Here is a 20,857-nt window from a genome sequence, read left to right on the forward strand (position 1 = left end):
TATAGATGATATCACATGACTCAGTATGGATGATATCACATGACTCAGTATAGATGATATCACATAACTCAGTATAGATGATATCATAGACTCAGTATGGATGATATCACATGACTCAGTATGGATGATATCACATGACTCAGTATGGATGATATCGCATGACTCAGCATGGATGATATCACATGACTCAGTATGGATGATATCACGTTTCAGTATGGATGATATCAAATGACTCAGTATAGATGATATCACATGACTCAGTATAGATGATATTGCATCAGTATGAAATAACTTACATGACCCATTTTGCCCTAGAGCATTATCCAGAATCAACTCATTGCCGCCAACACCCTGAAGAGAAATATTAATTTAATTTTTTACCATGTTCATATGTAGGGCGCCAAATTCTATTAACATGAAGTCTGTGATATAATTTTCAGTTTGTAATTGAAATAAAACGGATGGAGTTGGAAGATTCTGTGTAGATATACCTAGTAGTTGGTAAGTTTAATGGAAATATGTGTTGAATTATTCGGAAGAGCCCGAGCAATGCAGGAATCTCCTTTAACTTTTATTGGTGAGGAATACTGCGGGGAAGTTTTAATAACAGCAATTGGAAAATTTCTAATTTTTATGTTTTCATGTGCAACCTTGCCATCTTTATTTTTTCTATTTAGCCCATATTTGTTGGCTGGCATTGTTTTACAGTTTAATTGATATTCTAGTGAACAGTATCCCTTCATAAATCTAGGTAATTATGCAAGAACTTCTTCAATTTATTCCAACAGTTTTTTTATGGTTTTGTGTCAGAAGTCATGCCAGGCTTGCACACAGCTCTTAGCCTTATTCAAACTAGCACCTAGTCTAGTGTGTCATGAGAGATCATCAGGTGTAATAACTGTACGTACAATTATTTCTCAAGGCTAGCGGGTAGTTGATTGGAACAGATGGTAGTGAACCTGCTGCTATGCTCAAAGTCGGGAGTTCGAACCCTGTACAAGGAGTTCTTTTTTCTGAATCTCTAGCTGTGCCTTCACGCAGATGGATATAGTTTCTATTATAGCACAGATTACCTCTGCACAACGCTGCCAAAAATTGATTAATTATGCACAGTTGAAGCGAACCAATTTCCTTTTATTGAGTACCACCTTTTATTGACCCATCATACCTATAGCCAACCATTATACCTAAAACACTCTGATATGTTATTTACTAACTAAAAACAGATTTCTTTCTGGTTCTGTAAAGAGCACCGTATACAACTTGACAGTTGAAATGAAAAACGCTAAAGTAAACAAATACTTCTAAGGTCTGCCTAAACATCTACATGTTGCAACTAAAGAAAATACCATCCAGTTGTCAGCTTCCATGCTGTCCATTCACATAAACTGTTTTTGAATGATATTTCCTATTTTAGGAAGCCGGAGGTCAGCATTCCGTGTAGGCAGATAACTCCAAAATATGTACTGTTAGGTGAATTCTGGCTTAACATGAAATTATCATTCCTTAATAGCTTGGTTAAGTTTGTCTCATCATGTGCTTTCTTCTAATTTGTTGCCATTAAAATATTGGCTCACCTGCAAAAAACATTGATTATTTCACTTGATAAAAATGTAAAAACTGTGATATTTCAACAATGTAGTACTCAGACTGTAATGATAAAATGTCTATTATTCATTATCTTGAAGAGTATTACATCATCAGAGAGAAAAACTAATTCCTCGCAGTTGAACTAATTGTTAAGATTATATGGTGCCTGTCGTTGCATGCTTGATGAAACAGTCTAGAAAAAGCAACATCTTTAATGGGTGATCACTTTTAGTAATAAAATGTTAAATCTTACTACAGTCTATACCGGGTAGTATTACTTTATGCAATATCAAATCAGAGTGTTGTAATAAGACCTACAGTCACGCCATTCATTGCAGGACCTCTGTGAGTTGTGAGAAGTTTTAACACCGGTTTAGAACATTCAGCAGGAACACCCTAAATTATATATCCATTTGAAGCTTATGATGGGCAGATAATCTTTTTTGAAGAATTCAAATAATTTCTAGCAGTTTATTGTATAGCACAATAGTGTATGTAAAACTTTGAAAGTAGAATTGGTGTATAAAAACATTTTAATCAAAATGTGAGCAAATGTTTTTGAGGTTTTTTTTCAAGGTGTTAGTCTTTAAGTTAAGAATGAGCTTGTATAAAATTTTTGTAAATCTTATCAGAAAGTATCAATACTTTTTTAACAATTACAGTTGTTTTTTATGTTTAAGGTGATCTGACTGGACTGACGTGATTAAAACGCTTTGATCAAACGAAGGTGCAGTTATGACATATATAGTAACAAAGAGACCAACAGAATAGAGACGTGTAATGCTACAACTTGAACGCAATAGCCGATATCAACTATAGCAACGGTGACAACTAGTGATGCCATTTCACACATATTTTTCTTCTAAGTGTTTTAACCTCGGCCAAGTTTTGCCAATTTTAATTCTAAAACATCCTGGCAGACAGATCACCTCCAACATCAAAACAATCGCAAATGATAAAAAAGTACTAATATTTTCTGATATAATCTGCTAATATTTTGTGTAAGCCCATCTTCAAATGAGGGCATGCGAACCGCTTGCGAGACTTATCTTTTGTTTAAGAGAATACTTCAAAAGGAAAAAGTTTATGCTTTACAAAAATAACTATTAGTAATAAAATACTTACTGGGGTACAACCTGGCAGCAAATCCTTATTTGGGTTGGTGTCACCAAGAGGATAGAGGCGCTGTAAATCTTCTGCATTCTGAGTTTCGGGTGCTTCGATAAAATAGTTGTTGGATTTTACTACTGCAAACCAAAACAAATAAGAGTGAACTATTTTTTTAAGATCTAAGAAATATCTTAAAGATGAGCTTACAGAAAACTTTAGTAGTTTTATCAGAGGCTGCTAGCATTTTTCTATCATTTGCAATTATTTTTGATGTTTGAGATATACTGACTGCCAGGATGTTTCAAGATTAAAATCGACAAAACTTTGTCACAGGTAAAACACTCAGAAAAAAATTGAGCGAAATGTTGTCACTATTTGCTATCATTGCTAAAGTTGATATCGGCTATTGCATTCAAGTCATTATACGTCTCTATTTAGTCGGTGTCTTCACTACTATAGATATCGTAATCGTACTTTTGCTTGATTTGAGCATTTTAACTGCGATCATGTTTTTCTGATCTTAATCTATAAACGTTGTGGCAGTCAAATGACCTCAAACAGCAAAATTATCGTAAATAACAGAAAAATACCGACGATTTCTGATAAAATCTACTAAAATTTTGTGCAAGTTCATCTTTTAGTCTGTCAAGTACATGACTGTCTAAGTCTAAGTCTAAGTCTAAGTCTAAGTGAGGCACTTGTGAACAGGTTCCCACAGCCAAGTGCTGTCTATATCCAAGGCATCATCGCTGTTGTTGATGAGATGTCAATTGTATGAGTCTGTTCCATATTTTTATGTCAAAGAAACTATTACTAAGATGATCACATACACTGTGTTTCCATGCTTCAAATGGGTTTGGAGTTGCTTCCACTCTAAACCATCAAATTGATAAAATCCAAATGCTTTTGAAGGCATGTCACTTCACTAAATTTGTGCAAAGACATTTGCTTTGAGAGTTCTTGGACACCATAAAAACTCTCACTGCTGATGGACCCAAAACGATAATACTCAACTAAGCTCTCCCCAGTGGAAGTATAAAATTTCAGAACACAATCACACGAGTCTCTGCTATGAAAATATTTTAACGCTAGTCACTACTTTTACTGTTTGACTGTTTACATTAGCATTTACATGCCAAGGATATATTGCTCACTCAAGGATGAAAAAAATAACTACCTTTTTAGTGCAACTAGTTGACTACGCGTAAACTTAAAAGTGACCGCTTTCTAAAAGCGAGTCTACTTCAACCAGTTTTGGTTTGAGGGATACATCACAAAGCTTGAAAAGATCTATAGTGCAACTCCGAATCGCTGATACGTTAAGGTGCGAATTCGTCGGCAGTGGACAACTCCGAACTCATTCGAAGCATGAAAACAGTAATATGTTTAAATGTTTCGAATGAGTTCATAAAATAAATCATTTAAAAATAACTTATACTAATATAATAATAATAATAATATAATAATTCAGATACATATCTCCAACTACCAACAGTAAACAAATGTTTGTACTTATTTGTAAAACTTATCTAAACCATTATGTAACCTAATCATAAAGTATCACATAATGCTGACAGCTGAGAAAACTGTGAGTAAGATAGACTAAGCAAATGGGGCAACAAAAATGAAATATGGTGTAACAATGTGGAAGACTCAATTTGTAAAAGTTTTACGGTAATTCCTATCAGAGATGAAAAAATGATAACCTGTCAAAGAATGAATGCAATGAAAATAGCCAAGTTAAAAGTCAATAGTTGAGCTGGCAACAGTTATTTGTAAATTTACATATACCCATAAGTAACAAACTCACAATAGTCGATTAGTTTTGTTAGGTGATGAAAAAATGTTGCCCAGAAACCATTGGTTAGTGATTTTGAGAATAATTATACTCTCAGAAATTATTTTTCGCTATTAGAAAGCACAGAAAGGCACTTAAAGACGCTGCTATTGGTATTGAAAGAACATGATACGCCAATGAGTACTCATTATTAGCATTTGATTTGACACCTGGTCTTGACGAGGATGGATGCTCCCACGCATTAAAGAAGGGCAACATTCGAATCAAAGCAAAATTTGACATAGGATTGGACAAAACCAGTCAATGTTATCGTATATACGCAGAGTTTGACGCAACTATAAAGATTGACAAATACAGAGCAGTACTTCCAAACTTCTACAGCTAAGCATTATGGATAGATTATGGATTATGCAAACAAATACACGTAATACTTCATTTCGATTCTCGTGTAAAAAATTTAAACTTTCTAGGAGTATTAAGTAATAATAATGTGGCTAGTTCCTTAGACTATATTAGCACCTTAAGCCTGGTTTCCATATCGATTGCGAGGCCCCCGTGGTAATCTTGGGCAGCAAAACACTTGCGACGCTAGGCTCGGCGGTTTCCGTTCACATAAAGCTGCATCACTAATAATTGAATAAAAAATGTTTGCTGGCCATGCCGTATCGATAATGCTAACCTTCATATGTACAGTGCATTTTGAGAAAGTTTTTCCTGCGACTATTTGCTAAATTTGAACAGCGCTTAACTCTTGCATTGCCCACCGGCAACTACCAGCGGTTCTCGGCGTGTTTGTTCGCATTTCACCGCTGATAGCCTGCAGTACTGTCGCCGGTGCTTGCAGCGTATATGGGAACCAGGTTTTAGCAAGCTGTTGTGATACAGTATAACTGAATAGCTAGTGTTGCGATAAGAATGAGTCAGCTCTGTTAGTCAATCAAATCAGTAAACGTTTTTATCTACAACACTTTGTGTTCTGATATGAACATCAAAATATAGCAAAGATAGAAAAAAACATATGTTTGATGTTGAGAGACGAAGCTGAAAAAAAGCAAAAGAAAGATGACAATTCATGACAAAAAAGTTAATCAAAAGCAAACAAAGATTGCAGGGAGAAATTTGAGAATTTGTTTCCCAACCGCACTCACTCAAAAGGAGGTTCTTATTTAAGTGAGTAGTGGTCAATACTTCAAATGAAGTCCGCTTAGAACCCATATCCCTACACAGAGCAGGTTGACAACACTTGATATCTCAAACTATTGTCCGTGAGAAATCCCGAGAGGATCGAGTATGACATCTGTTTAATCTACTGCGAGTTGAGGTTGTGCGTGTTTTAAGAGCATTGCTGTACAATTTATGACTCCGTGATCTTGGCTGAACATGTCTGAGTCTAATAGCAAGAGAATCTTGATGACTGGAGACATGTCCAGTTGGTGAAAGCAACTTAAGGTTGGATATCATTCCTGTCACTACCAGTGATCTTTATAGGAATTGAACACCAACTCGTTGTTTGCAGACCACTAGGTCACAACTGCTATCTGACAGCAAAGCCAATGCAGGCAGGTATTACAAAAAGCTGACTAATTTATAAATGTATATTACGTCATGCAGAGTTCAGCTTCGACACGTGACACATTGCGGGGTGAAAACACAGTCTAAATGAACGATCCCTTACCTGCACTACATTTAGTTACAAGGACGCCTTCTCCACACATGTGCGCGAGCAAGGATAATTCTGCTGGCTCATCTGTCTTCATCTTGCTGAGGATGGAAAGTAGTTGCGTTCTTTTGCCTGCAAAAACCTCACCCGTGAGGCCTCTGCTTGCCATCTCTGTTGGCAACTTGTTTATCCCTTTATGAGCCACTCTGGTCATATTCATTGCAGGAGATACGCTGTATGTACCTATACAAATTTATACAGCTTTAAGCCTGTGTTCCTATGTTGGTTACCATTATTAATATTAGCTAGAATAACTACCACATAATTGTCGACAATAAACAAGCTTGTTGAGCAGATGCTGTTTACTTGTATCCAAATTAAAGTGAAGGCTTCCTTCTTTTTCAAAAGCTCTAAATTTTAATTTAAGTGACTTAAAACATGTGAACCAATCAAAAAGTTGTAATAATATAGTTATAATTATAATATAATTATAATATAGTTATAATAGTTATATATAAAACTAAATTCATATAAATATTTGGTCAGATACTGTTTCCTATTTTAGGAAGCCTCAAATCAACATACTGTCCGGGCAGGCAATTCCAAAAGGTTCACTATTACACAAGTTTTTGCAAAAAGTCATCTTTCCTTGGTTGTGTCTACCATGATCCACTGTTGTCTAAATCGTTGAAATTAAACTAGCGTCTGATGTATAGCAATATCGATTATTTCATTTGATGTGAAAAAATTTTTTTAAATGTATTTCTCAGACTGCAGTGATAAAAAGAAGTTTGTTGTTCTTAAGAACGTATATAATCAGTACAAAAATTGCCAAATTTTTATTTCAAGATAAGTTATTGTTGATATCAGGTGGCGGAACAAATTAGCTCTAACGAAAAAAAGACGAAGAAGCCTCGTGTTGCATAGAATTGGGCCAAAAATATTTTTTAACCGGGGCATCATAACGTGTGGGCGCAATGCCAAAATAGTACGCCATTTAGCATGTGCATATGCTATATGGTATATGATAGTGCCTTTGATCAATACGCCTTGTATAGCTCAGTAGTAGAGTTCATGGTTTCAAAACTTGTGAGTGCAATCTTGTGAGTTCAAATTTATCACTCGACGGAATTTTAAATTTCAAAATTGTAATAGCTATAGCTGGACATACACAGACACACACCAACATTGAAAAAAATATAGACATAATTTGTGTAATATACAGAAATATATACATCATGCACCATTATAAACATCATATGCCTGAATGCCATAATAATATAGCTATTAACTTTATTAAACATGTTTTTTTTCAACAAATAACATACATTTAGTAATCATTGAATAATTCTGAAATGCAACTTTCTTAGATAAAACAGCTGAGCGTCCAAAACTTTGCTATAGCTTCTATTGACTCATAGATTGACCAATAGGAGAGCTTTGCTCATATGCTGATCAATGGGAGAGCTTTGCTCATATGCTGATCAATAGGAGAGCTTTGCTCATATGCTGATCAATAGGAGAGCTTTGCTCATACGCTGACCAATAGGAGAGCTTTGCTCATATGCTGATCAATAGGAGAGCTTTGCTCATATGCTGACCAATAGGAGAGCTTTGCTCATATGCTGATCAATAGGAGAGCTTTGCTCATACGCTGACCAATAGGAGAGCTTTGCTCATATGCTGATCAATAGGAGAGCTTTGCTCATACGCTGACCAATAGGAGAGCTTTGCTCATATGCTGATCAATAGGAGAGCTTTGCTCATATGCTGACCAATAGGAGAGCTTTGCTCATATACTGATCAATAGGAGAGCTTTGCTCATACGCTGACCAATAGGAGAGCTTTGCTCATATGCTGATCAATAGGAGAACTTTGCTCATATGCTGACCAATAGGAGAGCTTTGCTCATATGCTGATCAATAGGAGAGCTTTGCTCATATGCTGACCAATAGGAGAGCTTTGCTCATATGCTGACCAATAGGAGAGCTTTTCTCATACTACTAAACTTTCATTTAGAGATTGAGTAGGCCGTTACAATATGTCATCTGCTGTTGATTAACTAGTAATTGTAATAGTTAGAACATTGCAATTACATGTACTTTAGTTTTCAGCAAAATAATACAAACTTATGCAACAGTAAAATTTTCATCAGCTGTACTTCGTTATGCCGAAAAGCTTTTGATTTGACCAATCAAACTTCAACCACGGCATTGGTTTAAATTCAAATTTTTGTAATACTGTATGCTGATTGGATTAATGAATAAATTTGATTCACTTTGATTTGATTTGAATAGTGAGATGTAGTCTAAAATATGCGTAATTGTCCTACCTTACAACATAAATAGTGTGTTATGCCCTGACTTTTTAATTTACTTGCAATAGAATTACTACTAACATCAGCAAGTTTGTGAATATGTAGTGATGACTATCTTGTGTTACATTGTTTGTTCAGCAATTGTGCTACTACTATGATGAACATACAATTGTTCACACATAATGTAAGCAAATATTGTTAGTTTGTATAATAGTTCAAATACTAATCTGAAAAGCCAATGAAAAGTATTTGCGTTATGTCTGCCATGAAAACAATGGCTTTATTATCTACAGTAAACTGTATCCTAGACTGCAAGTCAAGTGTTCGCTAAATCTTGGTCAACTATGTTTTATTAACTGGCAGTGGCTATAGAATCAGATTTGAAACCAGCTCTGAATCACTATTTGGCTTTCCTCTTATGTGAGATAAACAAGAATCTTTTGGAACTCCTTAGTGACCTAGACCACATTTGAAATGAGGATAAACTAAATGCATGAAGGCAGGTAGAGATGCATTCATACCTACAGAAGTTTCCTGCCAGACTAGACTGTCGGGATGCAGCTGCTTGTCGTCATACGGAATATAAATTCTTGCCGGCAGCAAAGAGTCTATGTGAGGAACAATAAGAGTTTTTGGGTGGTTTTCAAGGAGAGACAAGAGCGGCTGGATGAATCCTCGATTGACGATAAATGTGTCATCAACTAGGAACACCTGAAAAATAGAATATGTCCGCCATGATAATTGACAAAACTTCTAACATTTTCACAAACAATAGCAAAAGTAATGCACAAGTAATGCACAAGTAATGCACAAGTAATGCACAAGTAATGCACAAATACTGTGCAAGTAATGCACAAGTAGTGCACTAGGAAATGACAAGTAATGTTCAAGTAATGCCCAAGTAGTGCACAAGTAATGCACAAGTAGTTCACTAGGAAAGGACAAGTAATGTTCAAGTAATGCCCAAGTAGTGCACAAGTAATGCACAAGTAGTTCACTAGGAAAGGACAAGTAATGCACAAGTAATATGAATGTTTTGTAGACTTTATGGTAGACTTCAAAACTTGAGCGAATCATCAACTTCTTTTCAAAGCCTCATTAAAGCCTGTTAACCGATCCTATTTATATATTTATATATATATATATATTTATATATATATATCCCCAAGTTGTCTTTAAAGCCAAATATTAAAATTTAAGCAAATGCTGAAGAATCAATAAAAGTCTAAACAAGATCAAAAGCATAAACAATAATGACTCCGGAAGAAATGTTGTCAAAAACCAACAGACTCCTGATAAAATGCACTGCGAGATATAGTATCAATACGTATCAATATGGTACCAATACTAACTTTAAATTGATCTCACCTGCTCTGAGTTGGCACGCCTTACTCCTTCAAGTTTGGCTTTCCATTCACTATCTGATGAAATGACGATAATAGGAAGATCAGTGGTTAACTTCATCATAGTATTAATTTGCAATATATTGCTTTCTTTTGATATCGGTTCGTCTATGTATGTAATTATTATGTTTTTTATAATCAGCTGAGAGTCCCTTATGAATTGCGTAACAGAAAGAAAGGTTTGCATTGAGACTGATTCCAAGTCAGCACTGAGGTAGATGATAATAGAAAGTGACCAGTCTTTGAGCGAGTACTCTGTCGGGCAGCCTTTCTTTTTTGAAGGTGAAGGCCAATCAGCAAAATGATCACACTCCTTAGTGAACTTAAATTGACGAGGTTCTGTGATCTGCAGTAAGGAGGTTTAGTAATTAAAAGAAGTGTCAACAAGGCTCTTAGTAAAAGAAGATTACAATTATACATATAAACATGATAACAAAATGATTATGTTCATAATACTAAAATAAAGGCTGAAGATGATATTATAAATAGTCAATAGACATGAAACAATAGCTAGTGTTACGACCAAAATAAGCACAATATAAATTCAAAGTCTATGAGAAGTGTACGCATACATATATATTAACATGTTAACATATATTTTAGCATGTTATAATGTATGTTTAACATGTTAACATATGTGTTAACATGTTAACATTTATTTTAACACGTTAACAAACTTCTGCAAAAGTGGAGCACCCAAGTCAAGAACTGTTTGTCTTTTTGTTGTGCCTCATAATTTTTGTAAACAGTGATGGCTAGCGTGAATTTGAACAGTTTTAGGATATAGCCTCAGAGTTTAAATAAACTCAAATGATCAATAATATAGTTATAATAATTATAGTATCAGAGGCTTTACAAATAATAAGTGAAATCAAAAATTAGACTATGCGCCGGAGAAGCCAAAAAATGGATGCCCCAAGTTGTCGAAAAAACTGATATATAAGCAAAAGTGCTGTGGAGGGTCTATGCTTTTTTGGTCTGGTAAAACGTGAGCATTACCACAGAATTGATTAAACAAACAGACAGTAATGTATGTGACAGCCATATGACACACGGCAACAAGTCTAACCGTCAAGAAGCACTTATAGCCTGAGTAATCTACAAGAGAGGACAGATGAACATAATGAAGGGAAATCATTGGTAATCTTAAAATTTGGATATCAGAATGACACCATAAAACCGGAAAAACTATTTACTATCAAAATATTAATGCTTTAACGTTATTTATACCGCTTGCTGCGCTTGAAAAGTGTTGCTTAGAAACCATACTACTTTTTGATGATTACATACTCTACAGCTTTATATCTCAGATCATAAAGTGGAGAACCATGAAAGGGTCAACCAGAATCACTTGAGCATCATTTTTGTATGAAAATTACAGTGAATGCAGTTTTAAGAATAGTATTGCCTCTATCTTAGCTTTTTTTATCTGAGCTATTAAAAGCTTGACCCAACGCAAGCCAGTTCCAAAGTGATGAGCATGTTATCACGTCTATAAACTTTGCTGAGGTTTTAGTTCACCAGGTGTGCTGACTAGACATGCTATTCCAATTAGACAGATCTAAACACTTTATTGAATTTTTAATTCACTACCAGCATCCTACCAGCCTCTCTAGCAATTGCTGGAACACTCATTGCTTTACTGAACATAAAAAACTATAACTGTGAGTTTCTCACCAATAGCCTGAGCCAAAGATCTCACCAACATTTTCCATATAGGTAAAGAGATGCTGCTAACCGGTCTAAAGTTGTGGGTTAGACTCAGAAGAAATTCTTTGTTTAAAGAGATAACTTGAGTTCAACCCTTAGACCTATTAGCTATTATAGCTAATAGGTCTAAGGGTTGTGCTCAACTATACTAGTAATATATAGCATATTATTACTATATAGTATTATTGTATTAACTATGCTAGTAATATATAGTATATATGTATAATACATATATACTATATATTACTAGCATAGGTAATACAATAATACTATATACTAATAATATGCTATATATAATTAGCATAGTTAATAGGTCTATGGCAAAACATTTGAGCTGAACACCTAAATTAGCGAGTTCTTTGTCTACTCGTAATTCATTCATAACATCTGGTGATTTGTGAAAGCCGTTAACCAGTGAAATTGCCTAGTTTATGTAGAGCAAAGTAACTTAAAAGAATAGTAATCTGTACAATCTACCCAAGTTTTGGAGTTCTGTTCTACTTTGGTAACACATCGAAAGGTAGAGAGCTTTTGTTGTCAACTAATTTTAAAAAACTGACTTCTGCCTTTGCACAGCTTTTAATTGAATACAATGAAGTTGTGAATCTTTCTTTGTTAAGAGCATAAGCCAGTCAAAACTTGGCGCTATCAAAAGTTTAAAGATACAACTATTGCGACGGGTACAAAAGAGCATGCTTGCTGAGAAGCTACTCCCCGCTTTATAACTTGTTGAACCAAACGGTGAGAAAGATAATAGCGATGAGTAGCTTGTAAACCATGCATGCCATGAAACGGAACACTTGGTATACATATCGCCATCTACTGTTACTAAGGATGAACAGGTGCAGTTGCGCCGTAAAGTAATTCAATATTAAGGTAGGTCATCTTGCATCTACCTAGATGTACAACATACCTCTGAATAAGGCTGTATATGTGGTAGTTCTGTTACTTTTTTCCTTTCCGTTAGTGGTGGAATGAAAATAGACTTGTGAGCTTGAGAGGTTAGGGTAGCCGGTGTACTCACATATCTGTAGATGATACTGAAGATAAATAGAAATCCCAGCAATGGGAAAATAGTTTTCCATCGTAGTATGGAGGGCATCGAGTTAATGCTGTCGCCAATCGGTGTCACTTGTGGGTAGGCAGGAAACAGTTTTACACCTTCTTTCTTTTTGAAAGCTCCTCTGAATCAAACAAAGTATTACTTTACTAGCTAGCCGCTAACGTAGGCTAACAAACAACCACAAACACTTGATACCTTCAATTAATCATCCACCTACCATCTACCCACACTCATGGTAGTAGCTCTAGCTGTGGTATTTCTACTAGCCACTGCTTCTAGCCGTAGCAAAGACTCACGCTGCTACACATGAGTTGAAGCTTTAATCTAGTATTATTCACGGTACAAAGAGTTTCAATTGTATGATGAAGAGAACAAATATTTGCTTGTTACCGTATATGTCCAAGCATTCTCTATCTTTGAGGTGTACAGAGCCTAACTTGACAGTATTAGGGTTTTTTAAGCTCAACCAAACAGAATTCAACAACCTTCAGCTATAGGAGTAAGAAAAATATGCTGGCACATCATCATAATCTGCTATTACGAGTTAATGACTTAGAAACGCCAATACTGTCTGGGAAAGAATGGTAAATGATGGTAGTTTGGAAGCTGAATAGATACGACCCATCAAGTCACAGAGAATCTACGCAAGCTTTCTTTGACTCAGGCTAATTAATGAAGTGTAGGAAGAGAGTAGTTATAAGTTTGATATGCGAGGAAGAGATGATTCTCTACTTCACCTACTTGCTACTTCACTCTGTACAAGGTATGTATTCCAACTTTTTCTGAGCAGCCATCATCAACCCTCAAAGAGTAAAAATCGCTAGTTAACTAGAGACTGCAGCTGACAGAAAAGTTAGAAAAAAGAGTCATAGAATACTTATTCACATTGTTTCTCATGTGAGTGAGTTCGAAGTTGCTCCCACTCCAAACCATGGTGATGATAAAACTCGAATACATTTGATGAAATTTCACTTTGTAACATTTGTACAAAGGCATTTGCTGTGAAAAAGCGAGTCTACTTTAACAGGTTTCATTTTGAAAGATACATCGTAAATCTTCGAAGATCGGTACAACTTTAAATAGTTGAAACTCCAGACCCATTAGAAGCATGAAAATGCTGTGTTTGAACTCTGATTTACTTAGAGCGCAACATACTTTTAAGTATGTCGCTGTTCATGAGGAACTGCAGCGGCTGCTTTATGGTCAGGCAAAGTTTCAGAAGAACGTTGTGTTAGCAGTCGACTCTAGTCTATTGACTACAAGAATTAGGTAGTCAGACTGAATAGTCACAAAGAAAAAAGTTGAGAGACTATTTCTGTGTTTAGCAGCGGAAAAAACTTATGTATCTTTATCACGCTTTTTTATGCCTTTTGTACATTCAAATGCACTTAGCCAATTCATTGTAGTTTTTACCACCGTTAATAACACAATCTTTTTTGCAAGAATATTTTAATAATAATTTTCCTAGATAGCCTCGCAGCTTAAAACTTAGAGTGATGAAAGGTAGAAACGCCAAAAGACTGCTTCACAAACCTTAGACTCTTGACCTACTTGCTTTATGCAAATGTATGCAAATCCTTTCAATTACTAGTGTGTGATCTCTCCTTGTAGTAGGTTTTGCTAGTTAATTTGAGTGAACTGCTGGTCTGAAAGAGCTACAACCATAAATCAAGACTATAGGCTGTGGCTAAATGATGTTGATAGACCGCAACTGCGGTTTTGGTAGTCAGGAATTAGGCGTACAAACCTTCAACCTTCAGGATTATTTACATCGCGCCAGAAGGAAAGCCACGGCTTTATAAAATAGATCCTAACAAAGCTGACACAAGCTTGCTGAGTGCAATCAGGTTTCAACCGACTTATATCACTTCTTAATATCAAAGGAAAACTTTACAAAGAAACCTAGGAGCTTAAGGATGTTACTTTGTTGAAGAAGCCGTTTTTGAAAATTAATGCATCATGTTCAGCTACTATACCCTTATATTTCTTTTAGTATATTTTGTTTAGCTTCTTCAACTATTAAACTGCAGAATGCCACCTTTTCAATAGACTAGCCTAGCATCTCCTCTCCCTGCCCTTCCTCTTTCCTGCATCTCCTACCCAATCACCTTCTTTCCCTGCCTCTCTTCTGCCCTGTATCTCTTCTGTCCTTTATCTCTTCTGTCCTTTATCCTCAATCTCCTTTATTCTCTCTGCCCTGTACCCCTTCTGCCCTGTACCCCTTCTGCCCTGTAGCACCTTACCCTGTACCCCTTCTGCCCTGTATCACTTCTGCCCTGTATCACTTCTGCCCTGCATCACCTCTGCCCTGTAACACCTCTACCCTGTAACACCTCTACCCTGTAACATCTCTACCCTGTAACACCTCTACCCTGTAACAACTTTACCCTGTAACACCTTTACCCTGTAACAACTCTACCCTGTAACACCTCTACCCTGTAACACCTCTACCTTGTAACACCTCTACCTTGTAACACCTCTACCCTGTAACACCTCTACCCTGTAACACCTCTACCATGTAACACCTCTACCCTGTAACACCTCTACCATGTAACACCTCTACCCTGTAACACCTCTACCCTGTAACAACTCTACCCTGTAACAACTCTACCCTGTAACACCTCGACCCTGTAACACCTCGACTCTGTAACACTCTACCCTGTAACATCTCTACCCCGTAACACCTCTACCCTGTAACATCTCTACCCTGTAACACCTCTACCCTGTAATACCTCTACCCTGTAACACCTCTACCCTGTAACACCTCTACCCTGTAACACCTCTACCCTGTAACACCTCTACCCTGTAACACCTCTACCCTGTAACACCTCAGTCCGATATCTCGAATGTTTTGTGCCTTTTCTACTAGGCTCCTACTCTTCCTTCAACTCTGTTAATCCAGTGTCTAATTGTGATTCCATCATCAATCCTTTCTCTAACAGAAACTATGTATACATCCTGAGGCACATTTTAAAAACTGGTGCTTCCTTCCTGGCACTTTTATTTCCTTTAGTCCAGTCACCCCTGCTCCTCACTTCCTATCTACACTTAGCCTTCACGAGTTGTGTCCACCATGACTTGTACCTCTTACTTCTCTAAGTCCAGTCACTGGCAGTAGTTCTCTATTTATACTTTACACAAAATACTTCAAAATTGCTTGTGCTGCACCTACTTCAGCTGATCTAATTTTTCTAACACGATACTACAAGCTGATTCTGTCAGTTATAAAGACTAGTAACCTCGCAGCCCTCGTAAGAGCCTCGTGAAATAAATTATTTCAACTATTTCACCTTTTAAACCTAAGGATTCTTTACAGGTAGGAATAAAATATTTTACAAATTTCTAAAAACACTTTTTAGAAAGTGTTACAAGTTTTTAACACTTTTTAAAAAGTGTTACAAATTTGTAAACTGTGCGCTGTGAGAGATCGTCAGGTGTAATAGCTAGGTGCACAATCATTCCCAAATATGGCAGGTAGAGGTAGTAGAGTGTCATTCTACCAAGTCAAAAAATATGAGTTCGAATCCTATTGAAAGCAATCTTTTTTTTAACCTCTCAATGTGGCTTCAAAAAGACAGGTGAACAAACAGGTGGACATGGCTCTTATTATAGTAAAAAATTTCATCTGTCATCCTGACGAAAATAAATACTACACAGGAGTGAAGATAGTGAAGAACAATACATATGCACCCGACAGTTCACTACTAGAAGGCTCATAACCGTGCTGTGTTGCAACGCATACTTTACATGCTATTTGCAAAATACCAGTCCAATATTGTAACCCGCCCAGTCATAACTTCATCGCCTAATATATTCTGCCGGGTTTTTACTTTCTTAGACAACCTCTTTAGAAAAAAGTTCATACTATATCCGACACACTTGGGTTCATGATCATTTCATATCTGAAAGTTCGCTATATTTACTGTGAACTTTATACGTTCATAGCGAAGTTTGCTATTTTCAAAAATTAACTACTCGTTCGAATCTTTTAACCGCTTGGCACATCACATTCGTTAAACAGTATTTTTATTTTTTAATTTGTGAAACGGTTCCCATCATTAGGACATTTGAGTCTAGTAAAAACTATTAAGATTATAACCTGTCAACAACAGATTATTCACACACCTGCCATGTCATGTTGTAGGCAGAGATGTACAGAAGGTTATCAACGCCGACTCATGCAAGAGCATTCCTGATCCAGTGTTTCTAAAGCCAGGAGCACTGCCAATCACAGCTTTGGCATCATTTCAAGGCAGTGGAAATACTTGGGTCAGGCAGCTACTAGCTCAGTCCACAGGTAAAATGATTTGTGTTGGTATTCTGACACATTGACACTTGTATAAAATTGTTTCATATGTGAACTGAAAGACATAGCTCTACTCAAACTGAAGTATTTTAAAAAATCATGACATATAACAAATACTAGTTAATTTGAAAATACGTAACCACTCGCTGCTTTGCTAGAATTTCAAACAAAGTCAATCTAACAAGCCTGATAAAATTTAATGTGATTTAGTGTAATACTGGCTTATCTTGTGTGTAGTGAGCCCTACCGTATAATAGTAGGTTAGAGAGGCGCATATTACATCATAAATATTCCCTCAGTTTGGTTCTTACTCAGGCAACAGATGACTTAAATCTCATTTCATAATTGGAATCCTGGTTCAACTAAAGTGTTCAGTTTTCTACTTAATCTGTGATATACTGTTTGATATATTCCTTATCAGTTCATGATTTTTTAATAACTAACCTTATGTCACATTATATCACAGGATACAAAACAGGAGATATCTACAAAAGCTATGGCGATGATTTCTACCCAGAATTCACCTCTCTTAGTGATGACACTGTGGTTGCCATCAAAACGCATACATTTGCAGAGTTTATGACGGAGAGCTACTCCTTCAAGAGAGCCTTGGTATGACCTTGACACTATGTTGACCTTTATTAGCCAGAATCAGCAAATAAATATATTTTTTAGCAAGTGGAATATAAGGGAGCACTAAAAAGACATAGCGATGTTCATTACAAATTATTTACCCACGCAAGCTATTGGCTGCTACAGACGTGTGCATGCCGGAGAACGCGTGCATGCCTGTGTTTTTATTGCATTAATAATAATTAATAATTATTGTATTATATATATCAATAAAAACTAACATAATAATTGCAAAAAAAAGTGGCAATTAATGTAAAACTAGAGTCAAGGCAGCCTAGTAGCATTTACAACTACTAGAAAAGCACAACTCTGTCTATTTATTCACCCCATGCGACCCATTCAAGCTGCAACATTCTCACAGGCATTCAGTCAGTCTAATCTGTCAAATCTTTAAGATATTTATTATATGGTGATTTGCTTTAGGTGATTGTGAGACACCCTTTAGATGCCCTCTACTCTGAATTCAACAGAATGTTTGGAGGCAATAAAACTGTCTACGCAGAAGCTGTTCATCTGATAAATGAAGATGGTTCACTCAGCTGGAGTAAGTGCTAATTATCACCTGCTGTTACATGTCTACCCTCTTCGCTATCATTATTACATTGGGATTAATAACCAAGGCAATACATGAGGTGTTGAATAACTGCTTTGGAATGCCAGTGGTAGAAATCCATCCGATGACATCCACCTGATGCTTGTTCATCAGAGTTACGTTAAATTACTATCGCTGGAACTAGTTTTTATAGAAAAATACTTAATTTGCAATATTGAGACAACTTGCCAGTTTAAAAAGCGTTAGAAATTTGTAAAATATCTTATTTCTACCTGCGAAAAATCCTTTGGTTTTAAAAGTGAAATAGCTGAAATAATTTATTTTACAATTATCAAAAAACTAATTGAAAACTAAACAGTTATACGCTGAACTTCAATAGAACTACTTGCAGTAATTGAGTTTTATTCTAAATAAAATAACTGCAGTGATTTTAGTTGAAAAAGCAGCTTACTCAGGCAAAGCAGAGCGCTTATTGTATGAATTTCATTAGTCACAACATATACGTAAATAAATATCTATACTAGAAATTCTCCTGTCATACAGCCCACGACCAAAGAGATAATGGAAAAAGAAAGAGTACTGCTGGCCGAGAAATGCAATATTAGCAGTCAAATGGCACTGCAGTGCAATAGGATAACTGCAATGATAGCTGCAATGGTAGCTGTGATGTACTGGGTGTTATTATGTACAACAAACAGCAATAATGAAAGGAAAGGATGATATGTTTATATCTCTCCCCTGCAATAGGAGAAATGCAATATTAGAAGTAAAATGGCTAGCTGCTGTGTAATATACATATACACATATATTCATCTGACTCAGAGAATTCTTTAGTAGATGTTGTGTGCGAAGCCTACAACATCTACTAAAGAATTCTATTTTTGTAGAAATCTGACCTGTTGTAACTACTTTTTCAACAACCAGCAGTACCCTTTCTTTTTTCCATTATCACTTTGATAGTGGACTGTATGACAGGCAATTGGACAATGTGATCGACTGGTGAAATGTGCACGTTTTTTTCGTGAAATGCGCATGATTTAATAGTTCTACTCTCTGTCGCACCGCCTTATCGGCGTCTCGTTGGCCGGTCTTAATTCTGATTAAAATAGGCTTGGCAAGTTTTTATTTCGATTTTAGGCCAAATTAATCTGTCTATTTATGTATAATCCAATCAGATGGGTTAGTTTTAAGATATTGCGGTAACCTTTCAAAGACTTGGTAACATATTTAAATAGGTCTATATGTGTTTTGTATCATTATTATACTTAAACGACTCTACACAAAAATGGTTAAATTTGTTGAAAAGATTTCGGTACAAGGGTTAGGCCACGGCCGTTAACGGATAATTTTTCGGGAGTTGTGTGCACATATGCATTGATAATAAATCTCCCAAATATTCGCTTTGCTCGTGTTTGGTCGTGGGATTACTTTATTGGCAATAATTTCATTTCAAATGGAAACTTTTTTCAAATTATGTCCTACAAGAATAATAAAACAAAACAGAGGAAAAAAGGGCAACAGTTAGCCACTGAATTCAAATTAATAGTTTGACATGTTTAAAATGCCTTTCTCTGCTAAAAGAACGGATATTAGGTTGAAGATTGTTAAGGCAGCTAGCAATTATATTTTCAAGATAATTGGAGCAAATGTATGTAATTCGTGCATATCATGTCAGTTGAAGTGGGTTAAAAACCTGTAACTGTCATGTAAAAAATGAGGATACAAACCACGAAAGATCTGGAAACCTTTAATTGAATTAAAATAAACATTCAAGGATTGGATTTAGAAATAGAGAAACCAAATTAAGTAATGATTAATTAAAATTAGGAACGACGCTACGAACTCATTCCTGCCCGGTTTATTTTGAGGAGAAAAATTGTGATTTAATGCCCAATCACATCCTATGGGCCTTTTGGCTTTTTTTGTCACCACTAAACATCTAAGCAAACATGAGTCAATTACTAATGCACATACATCCAACTCTTTTAGCGAAATGTTTGCACTTTGTAGAGTGGGATGTTTGGATGTCACACATATCCAGCTGGGTTGATTTCCACAAATACTGGCTAAAATATTTTCCTGGTAAAGTCCATGTAATATATTACAACAATCTCAAGCGGCAGACCTACTCCGAGCTGACAACCGCAATCAGCTTTCTAGATATCCAGGCGAACATGAACAGAGTCAACTGTACGATCGAGTACCCTCGGCCCGCATATTTCCAGAGACCCAATATTGAACCTCCCGTTCCTAAGACTAAGCTGTTCACACTCTCTATGGCAAAAGCGAAGAAGGCTGTCCAAATTCTTAAACGTTTGATAGCCAAGAAGTTTGGAGAGAACAGTGAACGATATGAGAACTTTAACTTGGAGATAAGTGTGGAGGGTCTGCGATAGTATTGGAAGCTGTCAGTGTGAAGGGTGCTGACAGACCTGACTACAAGCTGATCTCGACAAATATGGAAGCTTTAGATCGGATGAGAAGTTACATTTAACCAAGGCATGACAAGAAGAAAGATATAGTCTCTGGTGTGGACACTAGGCTATCAAACTGAGCTGAGTACAAAGAATTGAATAAAGGTTGTGGTTCAAATGTAGTAACAGAGAACATTGTATTTAACGTAATGCAAAAATAAAATATTTAATTAAATAACAAAACTGGAAAAAAATATTTGGACTACATTAACAATGAGCAAATAAAATAAATAAAACTAA

General features: G+C 36.0%; 2 protein-coding genes across 3 annotated transcripts; one reads left to right on the forward strand and one right to left on the reverse strand.

Annotated features, from left to right (window-relative positions):
- Positions 1–1,113: 1,113 nt before the first annotated feature.
- Positions 1,114–12,971, reverse strand: LOC137406336 (uncharacterized). Of its 2 annotated transcripts, XM_068092905.1 has the most exons (7): positions 12,869–12,971; positions 12,502–12,772; positions 9,844–10,224; positions 8,997–9,186; positions 6,174–6,401; positions 2,716–2,837; positions 1,114–1,577 (listed from the first exon to the last, which is right to left on the reverse strand). In XM_068092905.1, exons 2-7 carry the CDS (start codon positions 12,688–12,690, stop codon positions 1,533–1,535), a joined length of 1,155 nt encoding a protein of 384 aa, XP_067949006.1. In that variant the 5' UTR covers positions 12,691–12,772; positions 12,869–12,971; the 3' UTR covers positions 1,114–1,532. The 2 variants fall into 2 exon arrangements, with proteins under 2 accessions (XP_067949006.1, XP_067949007.1); XM_068092906.1 differs by lacking the exon at positions 2,716–2,837.
- A 315-nt stretch (positions 12,972–13,286) lies between these two features.
- On the forward strand, positions 13,287–20,805 carry LOC137406200 (WSCD family member CG9164-like). Its single transcript, XM_068092735.1, has 5 exons — positions 13,287–13,414; positions 16,796–16,948; positions 17,424–17,569; positions 18,014–18,134; positions 20,154–20,805. Exons 1-5 carry the CDS (start codon positions 13,324–13,326, stop codon positions 20,537–20,539), a joined length of 897 nt encoding a protein of 298 aa, XP_067948836.1. The 5' UTR covers positions 13,287–13,323; the 3' UTR covers positions 20,540–20,805.
- The last annotated feature ends 52 nt before the right edge of the window (positions 20,806–20,857 follow it).

The sequence above is a fragment of the Watersipora subatra genome, chromosome 10, assembly GCF_963576615.1.
Source record: "Watersipora subatra chromosome 10, tzWatSuba1.1, whole genome shotgun sequence".
NCBI classification, from domain to species: Eukaryota; Metazoa; Bryozoa; class Gymnolaemata; order Cheilostomatida; family Watersiporidae; genus Watersipora; species Watersipora subatra.

What these genes read in the sequence shown, in the direction of transcription:
- LOC137406200 (XM_068092735.1), top strand. Translation starts at nt 13,324, where the DNA reads ATGAAGTGTAGGAAGAGAGTAGTTATAAGTTTGATATGCGAGGAAGAG. An exon ending in ACTCCTTCAAGAGAGCCTTG is followed by an intron (nt 17,570 to 18,013) that starts GTATGACCTTGA and finishes GATTTGCTTTAG; the next exon opens with GTGATTGTGAGACACCCTTT. An exon ending in AGATGGTTCACTCAGCTGGA is followed by an intron (nt 18,135 to 20,153) that starts GTAAGTGCTAAT and finishes TGCACTTTGTAG; the next exon opens with AGTGGGATGTTTGGATGTCA.
- LOC137406336 (XM_068092905.1), bottom strand. Translation starts at nt 12,690, where the DNA reads ATGCCCTCCATACTACGATGGAAAACTATTTTCCCATTGCTGGGATTT. An exon ending in GGCGTGCCAACTCAGAGCAG is followed by an intron (nt 9,187 to 9,843) that starts GTGAGATCAATT and finishes TCTATTTTTCAG; the next exon opens with GTGTTCCTAGTTGATGACAC. An exon ending in TGCTGCCAGGTTGTACCCCA is followed by an intron (nt 1,578 to 2,715) that starts GTAAGTATTTTA and finishes TGTTTTTTGCAG; the next exon opens with GTGAGCCAATATTTTAATGG.